Source organism: Hoplias malabaricus, chromosome 3 (genome assembly GCF_029633855.1).
Source record: "Hoplias malabaricus isolate fHopMal1 chromosome 3, fHopMal1.hap1, whole genome shotgun sequence".
Taxonomy (NCBI): Eukaryota; Metazoa; Chordata; class Actinopteri; order Characiformes; family Erythrinidae; genus Hoplias; species Hoplias malabaricus.
The window spans coordinates 8,516,099-8,528,595 of NC_089802.1; the positions used below are offsets into that span (position 1 = coordinate 8,516,099).

Consider the following 12,497-nt stretch of genomic DNA (forward strand, 5'->3'; position numbering starts at 1 on the left):
TCACAGACAGTCACCCAGAGGAAACCCACGCAGACACAGGGAGAACACACCACACTCCTCACAGTCACCCAGAGGAAACCCACACAGACACAGGGAGAACACACCACACTCCTCACAGACAGTCACCCAGAGGAAACCCACGCGGACACAGGGAGAACACACCACACTCCTCACAGACAGTCACCCAGAGAAAACCCACACAGACACAGGGAGAACACACCACACTCCTCACAGACAGTCACCCAGAGGAAACCCACGCAGACACAGGAAGAACACATCACACTCCTCACAGACAGTCACCCAGAGAAAACCCACACAGACACAGGGAGAACACACCACACTCCTCACAGACAGTCACCCAGAGGAAACCCACACAGACACAGGGAGAACACACCACACTCCTCACAGACAGTCACCCAGAGGAAACCCACGCAGACACAGGAAGAACACATCACACTCCTCACAGACAGTCACCCAGAGAAAACCCACACAGACACAGGGAGAACACACCACACTCCTCACAGACAGTCACCCAGAGGAAACCCACACAGACACAGGGAGAACACACCACACTCCTCACAGATAGTCACAGTCACCCAGAGGAAACCCACGCAGACAACTTTAAAACAGGTCAGTTTGACCCGGAACATAACAGGAGGGTTAAATTATTAAAAAACCTGCAAATATCAAGTTATGATTATATCACTGCTTTTCAAATGTTACCCATGTTTTACAGCCTCTCAGTCAACCTATTAACTGCATCATCGTATGATTATTATTTACTTATTGTCATTTGTAATAAACATATTCCAAATTATATTTGTTGCATTACAGTACAAAGTATAAGTTGTAAAGTCATGATTTTAAATGTTTGAATGGTGATGTATCATTTTTTACAAAATCAGTGTAACAGCCATTGGCATTGTAGTGATCCTAAAAGCTCACAAGATGGCACTGATGTTCGCTTCTTTAAGGCCAGGTATAGTTCATGTCCATATAAAACATACACACCGTGCTTCCTACAAAATGCCAGTCATTCAAAAACTACAACCCTGGGCACTTATTTCAGGGTGGCGCTGGGAGCTGGATATATGGGTTTAAAGACTTTGGTACACCAAACACTCAGGAGCTCTATGGCTCTCCTTCCTTCTCGCCTACCCTCAAACTAACATTATCTGCCAGCACTTTCCTCTCCCCTTTTACTGCTCTCTGTACATAAGATTATAACAGTACTAATAAACAAGTAAAAATACTACGGTTGATTGAACGTATCATAATACTGTAGCCTTCTATATCAAAGACTAAGGTTCAGATCCCTGCTCACAGAGCCATACCAGCTTCCAATGCAGAAAGAACATATATAAGGAACAAAACATAAACACTGCACTGCCACTAGGCCATCACAATTTTCCTGAATTTCAATGATATCACAACCTTAGGGGAACCAGAAAGTCAGCAGTATGATTGCCACCACCACCGGCAGAGTGCTGACTGCTGCTCTGGGTTTCACTTGTGCATGTGGGTGAGAGAGAGAGAGAGTCTGTGTATGTTCACTGTCATGGATGGGTTTAATTCAGAGGTCAAATTTAATTGTACTATTATACAGTGACCAAAAAGCACAATTTCACTTCACATTTTTTTCATCTGTTGATTCCTTTTGGCAGAGTATGTCCAAATATCTAGTTTATAGCCATTAGCGCGTTGTACTGTGATTTTGCCTCTGTAACCTGATCCTCCAAGAGGTGAACTGCCTGCTGAACCTACGGTTCATGGCCTGTGGTCAGATGTCAGACGATCAGGTGCTAACTTTAGCGGCAGGTTTCTAGCTCTGTGAGGAACTCCCCCAGCGGTGATGGTCAGAACTGCATACTCTGCTGTGTGTTACAGCCCACTGGAGCCATACTGCCAGCTTCAGCATACAGCACTATTTATATATAGTCTTGTAGTGAATTTCTAAGCCTGGGCTTCAGAGCTAACCACCAAATATTTTACAATGTAAACAGGCCAGAAAACTAAAATCTGATGCACTGAATATTCTTGAATTAAACAAGTATATCAGTTCTACATGAACACAATACTTTAAGTTAGTACACTACTTTTTATCCAGCATTTCATCTTACATAAACTGTATCAACAAATCAATCAATATAAGTCACGAGGGGCTATATGTTAGAAGATTTTAGCTAGATGTAAATAAGAGAACCCTTTTACTCATTGTGATATCTCTTAGCAAGATGCTAATGCAGTTAAGTGCTCTCCTTCAAATTAGTCCAGCTACCCTTCACAGCAAATTCACCAGTGTTAAGGCAACATTATTAGTGTTAAATTACCCTGTTAGCATAGTAATTAAACACTCTCAGTGTTAAGTTAACACTAATAGTGTTGATTTAACACTGGAGAATTTGCTGTGTATGATGCTCTGTTGGTAGCATTTTGAAAGGAAGTAATGGCTGGCTTAATTTGCCAGAAGATGGTTAACGTAGTTATCTCCCTTCTAGCTCATTAGCATTGTGTAAAAGCGGGTCTTAACTGTGATGGAATTCGAAATATTATGACTGACTCTAAATGTGTATTATTCAAAGCAGTAAAAAAATTTACATTAAATGTCTCATGATATTATATGTGACATCGCAAGCTTCTTATTTCTGAATTAACTTAAGTAGCATGCTACGCTACTCCACCTAAACATGGTTCTTCTCATAGGTGATGAATAATCCTAGGCACTATGTTACATCTACATTTGCAGGACTTCCTCCCTCAAACACTAGATTAACTGATACCGTGGTTGACATTGAGAGGCCTGGAGCTGGCTTGCACTCTCAGGACACTTTCTGCATACTGTATTGGGTTATTGTGCAGGATTTATATTGGTGGGACGAAGACTGTATATAAGCTTGCCTCTCCTCTTAGAGCCATAAGTCTTCATTCGAGGGCTCTGTCAAACGCGCCACTGCCTGAGATGCCCACTGTGAGGCTGCTGAATATAGAGTATCTCTAATAGAGATGCTTCACATCATTGTAAATGCCTGCTGCAATCAAGACAAGATCATTCTCACAACACAACAGGGAAAATTATTTCCTTTTCATATTATACAGAGTAAATCAGTTTTACTGCCTGAGGTACATGCCAAAGTGCTGACTTAAGCAAATATTAATACACTGTATTGACTATCCCTAATTCGCTCCTGCACACAGGCATCAGCAGGAGTGTGTAGCTTTAAACCATATGCTAAAATATTGTTACATTCATAAAATAATGGAAGTAATAATAGATTTTCTAACAGAAATGCAGTGGGACTTTTTAGTAAATTCTAAGTATTTAGTAAAACTAAGCCAAGGATGGAGTTTTAAAACCCGCACTTTGGGCCACATGCTTTTCATTAAAATATAATATCTCAGATGTTACTCAGGCCATTCGTACAATTTCAGTTTTGTAACTGAGTTAATTATGTTTAGAAAGAGGTGTGGTATTTCCTTTTAAGCTTAAAAACAGAATTAACATCAATATCGCTGAGTAAAGAGGTGGATTACTTTAAATACAAATATACTTGAGTAGAAGTAAAACTTAATAATCGTTTGCATGCATTTAGTTATCGCTCACCTCTGGCTATTAGCCCCTCCCCCACCCCACTTCCATTTATTCCTCACATAGGGAACATTTTACCTGCTTAACACATTTATTTCTATTAATCACATATTTTTTAAATAAAACACTTGCATCAAAAAGTGAGAGAGGGAGAATATGTCTGAGAGTGAAGACTTCTGTCTCTCATTCCTCATGTGGGGCCACTCTCAAAACTTCTTGCTCTCCACCATTCTATATATAGGCCAGAGAAGCATCTGCAAAGAAAAGTATCTCTCTCACCATTGCCCCAGCTCTTTGCCTAAGCTCTTTGTACCATACTGAAGCCCCCCTTACAAAACCCCACTGCCACCCCAATTGCTGCTCTGCTCTCACTCTGTGTGGCTTGTAGGGGACAGCAGCAGCCAACAGCTCAGGAACCCAGGGACCTGCCAGAACCAAGGATTTGGATTTATTCAGAAGCAGCTTTTTCTGGGATTTTTGTTAAAACTTTAATTTAACTTTATTTTCTTCCTGGAGGATTCTGTTGTGTTAGGTAAGAGGGGGAGATGGTGCCAGGGCAGCGCGTTATGTGCCGGCAACAAATGCCAAACTCAGGGTGATAAAAGCAAAGTTATGTAATGAGCTCTTAAGCTTGGCTTTGACTGACATGCAAAAGGGGCTTGGGTTGATTCATTCCGCTTTCCACTGTTCAGCCCAAAATATGGACAAGATTTGCTGCCTTTGAACTGAGGTCTGTGGCATGCTTTCAGTGCTTCAAGCTCCAATATCATAAATCACTGCTATGACATGAAGAAATTTGGAATTTTCTGGGAAGGATTCAGATTGGAAACATATTATCTCTTGTCATTCTTTTATGAATAGATGTATTCTGCCTTTGGATCATTTAGAAAGCTATGATTTTACTGCTCATTAAACTAATTCACTAACTAAGGCTCTGTTAACGCCCCCACCCCCACCAGGCCTGTACTCTAATGTGGACAAATGGAATCTGCCTATTGACTGCTGATTAAATGTCAGCATTTTCATTGCTTTTATGAATCGCACTTGTTCAGTATAAGAAATTCAACAGCAAGGCATTTTGTAGCATGGCCTTTTGAATAGTGGACAGTCATTTTGCAGATGCCCTGGTGTGGAGGCGCAGGACATTTGAGGAATTTGCTGAGACAGACACACTCTTCTGCTGGCAGTGGATTTATTTAGTTTGCTCAAATAGAAATCTCCTGACTGCAACAAGAGACATTTTTAAGCCATTCCTTTGGCTTTCTGATATAAAAATGCTCTTCCCATTTTACACTGAAAAAAGATTGCTTTTTTCTGAGCTTTACGGGGGTGTACTTTGTTAGAAGGAGAATTCAGGACCTGTAACTGTACCTGCTGTTTTAAATGTAGCCAGAAATAACTGGTGATGATTGAGTTACTAACTTGTAGCATGGATTACCCCCAGTCTATCACACCCTATGAATTCTCACAATTATTTAATAAGAAATGTTTAAGTCCGTATTAAACAGCTGCATTTTTAGTAGCAGAATGAGTTGTTAAGTTGGAATATTTGTTTGATATTTGTTGATGTTTTTTAGATGCCATATCAATGACATGAAAAAGTTTAAGTTTATTACAGCAGTAAGCTGTTCCAAATATGTTCCATTTCCAAAACACTTGCAGATAAATGGGCAAGTACGGATACAAAAAAAGAAATATGCACAAGAAAAGAACAGGACATAGCATAAGTGCATTAAAACATTTGCAACAACATGTTATATAGTCTCCCTGTGTCCGTGTGGGTTTCCTCCGGGTGCTCCGGTTTCCTCCCACAGTCCAAAAACACACGTTGGTAGGTGGATTGGCGACTCAAAAGTGTCCATAGGTGTGAGTGTGTGAGTGAATGTGTGAGTGTGTCTGTGTTGCCTTGTTACAAGGACTGGCGCCCCCTCCAGGGTGTATTCCCACCTTGCGCCCAATGATTCCAGGTAGGCTCTGGACCCACCGCGACCCTGAACTGGATAAGCGCTTACAGATAATGAATGAATGAATGAATGAATGTTATATAGTGATACTAATTGACATGGCAAAACAAAGGCAATATACTGACACCTAGTGGTCTGGATGTGTCAGAGATCATGCTTGACCTGTTAAAATATGGCATTTATGCTCTATGGAAAGTAAAAAAAAATTTTCATTAAGGACTTTTGATACTTAGTCTCATGTCCATGTCTCATTTTCTTTTATAAATATTGCCTGCTACATTTAGTTGTAAAATTACTGATTGTTTCTTTAAGTGCTTAACTGGTGTTTATTTACATAAAGAGAAGTAGGATTCTTATGAACATGGTGACCTGATCTGTGTATACCATCAGGCTTCAGTAAAGATGCCTCTGTCTGGAACTCCCGCACCTCCAAACAAGAGGATAAAGACCACCAAAATCATCACGGACTTCTCCAGCGTCACACAACACGGTCAGTACTACTCCTTTAATATATGTTCATGTACAACGTCTTATTTCTGGATCATTTATGTAAATCAATTCATCATTAAATGTTCAAATAATGACAATAGGGACAGATGGTGAGTAATTAGTGTAATAATTAGTAAAAATGGATACTCAATAACAGTTATACACTTACAGACGTATTGAGTCATGCTGATACTCAAGCTACATGTTTCTTCATTCTTAAGAAATCTGTCTGAATTCTCAAAATATAGATGACCAGATGATGAAGCAAGTATTAAAAATATATCTGATCACTATGACACAGAGACATCACAAAGGGAGTAGGTCAGAAAATGCTTGAGCATTCTAATTATGTGCAGCAAAACACTGCACAAGTTATTTATTATATACTGAATGTATTAGCATCTCCTTAAGACCAGCTCTTGCGTTACAGGAAGTCAGCTGGCCTTCTCAAACACTGTGTAGAGCACAGCTAGTTCTCTGAGGTGTAAGTCCTCTATGTAGAACACTCAGACAAATGTTCCATCGGTCTGGAACTTAATATGAGGCATGTACTTGTCCTTCGTGGTAGGGTTGTTGATAAACTCTAGGCTCAGCCAAGTACAGTATCAGCTTTAATGTTAGTATGTTATAAAAATGATCTACCTGTACATTTGTCATCACCCACCTACATGATATATCTCTTAATTAAGATTAACTCTTAATTTTGACCAAGGTAAAACAAGGCAAAACTATATCATAGATAGTTTATGTACTTAAAATATACTCAAGTAAAGCACGCTGCCTTTCACTGTAATTTCTTTCACCTATGAATGAACTTGCAAAGCAATTGGTGAAATCTTTCTGAAAACTCACTCTTGTATTTCTGATTACTGAGCTGTCTATGCATGTCACATAATTTTACTGCCTTTGACATAGCTCTGTTTTTATGTTAATAACCAAATCACGCTCACAGCTACTACAGCATCCACGCAGCAAGGTCCCCCAAGTCGAACTATAATGGATAAATAAATAATTAGCGTATTCTTCTCTTGTACAGTGATTTGTTTGCCAGAAAGTTGTGTGAATCAGATGTAGCTGAATGTTGAACATAGAGATATAATAAAACAATGAAAGAAAAAAAACAACTGTCAGAATACAGTAGGATAACATGCTCCAAGCCTTGTTAAGGTCATTAGCATCATCATTAGCATAGCAAAATCAAGGCATATGATAGGTGTTTATGTAAGGTGTATACCTGCCTAATTATCCTACACTAAGAGGATCTCCAAGATTGGCTGTCAGTGTGTGTGTGTGTGTGTGTGTGTGTGTGTGCATTTGTGTATGTTTTTGACTCCACTGCTGTCCTCTAATGAGCAACTCTGTGTGAGTGTGACATAAGTGTATGCGGAAACTGATTAATCCAATTGCATGCTCCCACTTCATCTGCCAGGCAAAGCGTTCATAATGACTTGTCTGTTTACAGGACAACATGTCCGCTCCTTCATTGTCAGCACACAGCTCCCCTTTCACTGCTGCTGAAATTAACAGTCAGATTATGACTACTAAGCAGAGACCTTCCAGGAAGATGTATCACTGTATCATTCAGCATCAGTATCTGACCTCAGTAATGTTCTTATTTCTGAATACAGTCAAATCCCTACAGAAATGTTAACATTTCATTTAAAAACAGAAATGTTAAAGGTTTGGGATGCTGTGCAAAATCATTTTCAATTTGATGTATGTTTAAAAAAAATTGGGTTACTGGAATGTTGTAATCATCTCTTCTTTTAACAGCACTCTGTAAAAGTTTTGGAACTGAGGAGACCAATTGCTGTTGGAAGTGAAATGTTTTCTCATTCTTACGTTTTAGCTGCTGAACATTTCACATCTCCATTTTGATTTCATAATGCACCAAATGTTTTCAGTGGATCTGAACTAGTTTAGTTATCTCTCTTTATTTATGAGACAATGCTGATGTAATACATGTAGAATGCAGATATGCTGATATTGTCTGTCTAAAGTAAGCAAGGCTTTCCCTGAAATATACAAGACCTGCATGACGGCATCCTGCTCCAAACGGTTTACATGTGCAATAATGTAACCCCATAACATCACAGATGCTGGCCTTTGAAACATCCATGAGTTCTAAAAAAAAAATAATTAAAAATGCTGATTTGGGGGACCACAGGACTTTTCTACTTTTTAAAAAATTTGTTGCTGGCACCAACTTCAAAATGGTCATATATTTTTCAAAACAAAACAAAACAAAAAAAGGTTTAAATGACATATGCATGACTGCATTCTGTTTTTTATTACCATTTTGCATAGTGTCCCAAAAGTTTGGAAATAAATTTTGTGCTTTATTTACACTGACCTCATTAAAACTTCTATATGTAAAACACCATATGCAAAAGGCCTGTAACTCACTTCCTCACTAACTCACTCACTGACACCTATCTTTGTTTTTATTTGAAGGAAATGGGGAAAACAAGAAGCAAACTGAATATTCATCCCTGTAGATAACTGAGCCAGTTTTTAAATAGCAATTTGTCTCACCGTAGGGATCTTTCTAACCAGAGATTTTAGGAATCTTAGGACACATAGGAATCTTCTAAAATAGAGTTCTGGGGCAAATATTTTAAAGTCAATCTTCATTTTACCAGTTAATAAACAGTTTTAGAGGGCTTGCAAAAAAATAAAAAAAATAGCAGAACCCTCAGAAACATACAGTATACTCAGTATGCGCACTAACAGATACGTAGCAGGCATTTGGTTTCCAAATCAGGATTATGTGGTTACAAGAGTAAATACAATTAATCAAACAGGCTGTGTGCATTCCCAAGTGAGAATAATTTGCAGAAGGGCAACATGATAAGTTTCTGTATATATAACCAATCATAAATATACAGTAATATGTGTAAAGCAAAGCATGAAGAATGAAGTACGAAATGGAAATCATGCATTAATGTGTATACATACTGTATATTCACACACATGCACACACACACCCACCCACCCACACACACACACACAAACAGCTATTGCAGGTCCAAAAGCCTGATTTATGATGTAATGCAAGCAGCACTCAGCACAGCATCCTTCTCTTTGACATCAGCTGTGGCTCCACTCCAGGGTTTATGGTTGATATCAAACAGAAGAACGAATGAAGAGAGCTTTTTATGATTAATGGCATAGAAATGTGCCTTCCATCCTGTAAAATAGAAAATATATCTTTTATTTTGAAAATCGGTAAGCACTAAAAGCTTTTTGTGAAATCTGGAGTGTATTTAAACTCACATCTCTGGAGTTTATTGTGCGGTCTGGACCAGACTCTCAGTGACCATTGTAGCTTCTGGGTCATACCTAGTGAGCTGTTTTGCTTACCGAAAGGACACAAAGGACCTAACTGATTATAAAATGCAATTGTTGTTTGGCTGTATTCATGTCTGATTTTTCTTTTAACATTTCCAGAGGAGGTAGAAGCAGAGGTCACAGAACTGGACCTGGGGACCAAGATTAAGAGCCCAAAAGAAGTGATGCTGGAAGAACTGTCTCTTATGAAGGGAAAAGGCTCCAAGATGTTCCAGATGAGGCAGCAGAGAGTGGATAAGTTCATCATTAGTGATGAGAACCTGGTGAGGATGAGAGATAGGAAAGTATCACTGAAAAGAACATCACTATAGAAAAAGAAAGCTGAATTTGAATTTTAAATTGAGAGTAATGTTCATTACACAGCATTCAGTCACACAGCTCCAGGGACCTGGAGGTTGTGGGTTCGAATCCCACTCCGGGTGACTGTCTGTGAGGAGTTTGGTGTGTTCTCCCCGTGTCCGCATGGGTTTCCTCCGGGTGCTCCAGTTTCCTCCCACAGTCCAAAAACACACACGATGGTAGGTGGATTGGCGACTCAAAAGTGTTCGTAGGTGTGAGTGAGTGTGTGTGTTGCCCTGTAAAGGACTGGCGCCCCCTCCAGGGTGTATTCCTGCCTTGCGCCCAATGATTCCAGGTAGGCTCTGGACCCACCACGACCCTGAACTGTGTGAATGCGACACTACCTGCTGCGCCACTGTGCCGCCCAACAAAATTAATGGATTCCTTATAAATGAAATATTTTCATAGAACCATATATTTAATTAAGTTAGTTAAGAATCTTTTCTTAACTAACTTAAGAACTAGTTAAGTACTTAGTTAAGAATCTTTTTTTTTAAGAGAGTGATCATAATGACTGCCAATGGCACAAAATCATTTAAAAAAAATGAATCTCTGTTTGAGTTATATGTGACTGGTGTGGCATACTGATTTACCCTGTGTTTTCTCACTGTCCAGCAAAACCTCCAGACACTGGTGCCCTCTCTAGGGGCCGAAGTGACCGCTCCACCTGTTCCTGCCCCCAAACCAAAGCCACCACAAGGTACAGCATAACCAAGACCTGTCCATTCAGTGCTTCGCAGAATGACCAGTAGACAGACAAGTGTGTATAGGCTGTATAAGGTTATTTGGAGGCCATTATGTGTCATATATTTTACCTTGAGGCTCTGAACTCTTATTTTCCATCATGGTCATCGTCAGCAGAGGAAGTAGATCCTGAGGCAGAGAAGCAAAAAAGGAGGCGTGAGTATGTTAAGACATATGTGTCGCCATGGGAACGTGCCATGAAAGATGACAAAGAGCTCCAAGCCACCATGAAACCGCAAATGCCGGGCCCTCATATGCATGAGGACCTGCCCCAGTATAAGAGTTTCAACAGGTAAGTTACACTGATTCAGTAAACACGGGTATGCATGAAAATGTGACCACGAAACATGTGACCGCTAAAAAATGCCAAAAATAAAGACTGAAAGGCTAAAAGTTTGGAACACGCACAGTTTCATTACATTTATGATGACCTAGACTAACGAGCCAAAATATATTTTTACTAGCCATTCATTCATCGCCTGTAACACTCATTATAATGAGTGAGACCAGTTCAGGGTTGTGGTACATTACCAATCAGTTTGATGGTAGTAATGATCAGAAATATTGCTTTAAAGACGCTGTTTCCTTTGGTTACTTACAAGTGTATGTACTAGGAAAAATGAGTCCTATTGAAATAACTCTGTTTTAATAAAGAAACAAAGATGTGGGTGTGTGAGTGAGTGTGTGAATGTGATGACCTGTGATAGGGCTCCAGTAATACAGAATACAGAATTTGGAGCTGATGCTTATATCCAGAATTTTTGCCCTTTTTTAGACCAACTGCACTAGATATTTTAAGAAATGTATATGCCTGCATGGTTAAAGATGCAGTACATTTAATAAACAAAGGTTATTTACTATTGTATGTTCTGCGCTTAGTAAATATATCATCAAATATTGCTTTGTAATTTACTTTGAAATTAATTTATCTGTCTAATATCAGTCACTTCCATTATACCTTTCAGCACCCACGCCAAAATGCAGTATTTTCTTGAATTAATTGAACACAGCCTCTCTGAGTTTACACACTGGCCCCAGTCACATGTATCCAGTGTCATTACAGTAACTCACTTGGTTTTACAGGACAGCTCAGCCCTTTGGTGGGTTTGACAAGGTGTCTCGCATGCTGACCTTCGAGGTCCCTGATGTCAAGGCGACCCCTGAGGATCTGGAGCCGGTGCCTGCGCTTCATTGCAACATTGACTCCCGACCTTCCTTCAACCGCACGCCCATTGGCTGGGTGTGTAACGAGGGGCCCAGCCACATCCACATGGATATTTTGGAGACCGTTCCCTTCGATGGAGAGACAGACGACCTCTGAGGACTCTGTTATCGTGCAACAGTCCAAATATATGTACATTCTCCTGAATAAACACACAAATACACCTGAACATCAAAGCTGTCTCTCCATTTTGGTAATTTTATGGCACAGTTTGACCATGCCAGATATGTTGAAATTAAATGGTGAATTATTTATTTTCTGTCTCCTGAAAGATTACCATTAAGGAGACACTAGATTTTGTTCAGAGAGCTGTAGTGCATCATGTACACGCACACACGCACCTGCTTATTCTGTAGGGACCAGGTGCACTCACATATCCAGCTAATAGATAAAGAGCTGTCACAGAAGTATCTGTATTTGCATGGGATATAGAGTGATATGAAATGAAAATGAAAGAAGAGTATGCAATGAAATAAACAACACAATCCAAGTTAGCTTCCATGTTTTAATCCTTTCCTGTGCCATTTGCTGTTTTCACAGATGGAAAGCCATCACAGCATGATTACACATAGCTGTCTTTAGGTCTGCAGGACACATTATGCTTCATTCACTGTAATGAAATCTTCTTGTGACAACCATGGCCACCACATGGCAAGGGGCTAGACAGATTAGACAAAAATAAATCCTGTTATGTCTCTTTAGTTGTTCTGTTTATCCATAACTGAGGAGTGATGAATAAAATCAGTTACAGTGTATAACAGATATTTGTATGGCTGTGCACGCAACTGTCCACAAAGGTCAC

General features: G+C 39.6%; 1 protein-coding gene across 2 annotated transcripts; it reads left to right on the forward strand.

The window, feature by feature from the left end:
- Nucleotides 1-3,973: 3,973 nt before the first annotated feature.
- On the forward strand, nucleotides 3,974-12,284 carry myoz1b (myozenin 1b). Of its 2 annotated transcripts, none has more exons than XM_066666432.1 (6): nucleotides 3,974-4,118; nucleotides 5,941-6,040; nucleotides 9,490-9,653; nucleotides 10,345-10,429; nucleotides 10,588-10,765; nucleotides 11,557-12,284. In XM_066666432.1, the coding sequence occupies exons 2-6, from the start codon at nucleotides 5,953-5,955 to the stop codon at nucleotides 11,792-11,794; spliced, it is 753 nt and encodes a 250-aa protein (XP_066522529.1). In that variant the 5' UTR covers nucleotides 3,974-4,118; nucleotides 5,941-5,952; the 3' UTR covers nucleotides 11,795-12,284. The 2 variants fall into 2 exon arrangements, with proteins under 2 accessions (XP_066522529.1, XP_066522530.1); XM_066666433.1 differs by having other exon boundaries at nucleotides 10,591-10,765.
- Nucleotides 12,285-12,497: the final 213 nt, after the last annotated feature.

Coding starts and splice junctions, on each gene's coding strand:
- myoz1b (XM_066666432.1), top strand. CDS start 5,953: ATGCCTCTGTCTGGAACTCCCGCACCTCCAAACAAGAGGATAAAGACC. Junction 6,041..9,489: donor CTCCAGCGTCACACAACACG/GTCAGTACTACT, acceptor TAACATTTCCAG/AGGAGGTAGAAGCAGAGGTC. Junction 10,430..10,587: donor CAAACCAAAGCCACCACAAG/GTACAGCATAAC, acceptor GGTCATCGTCAG/CAGAGGAAGTAGATCCTGAG.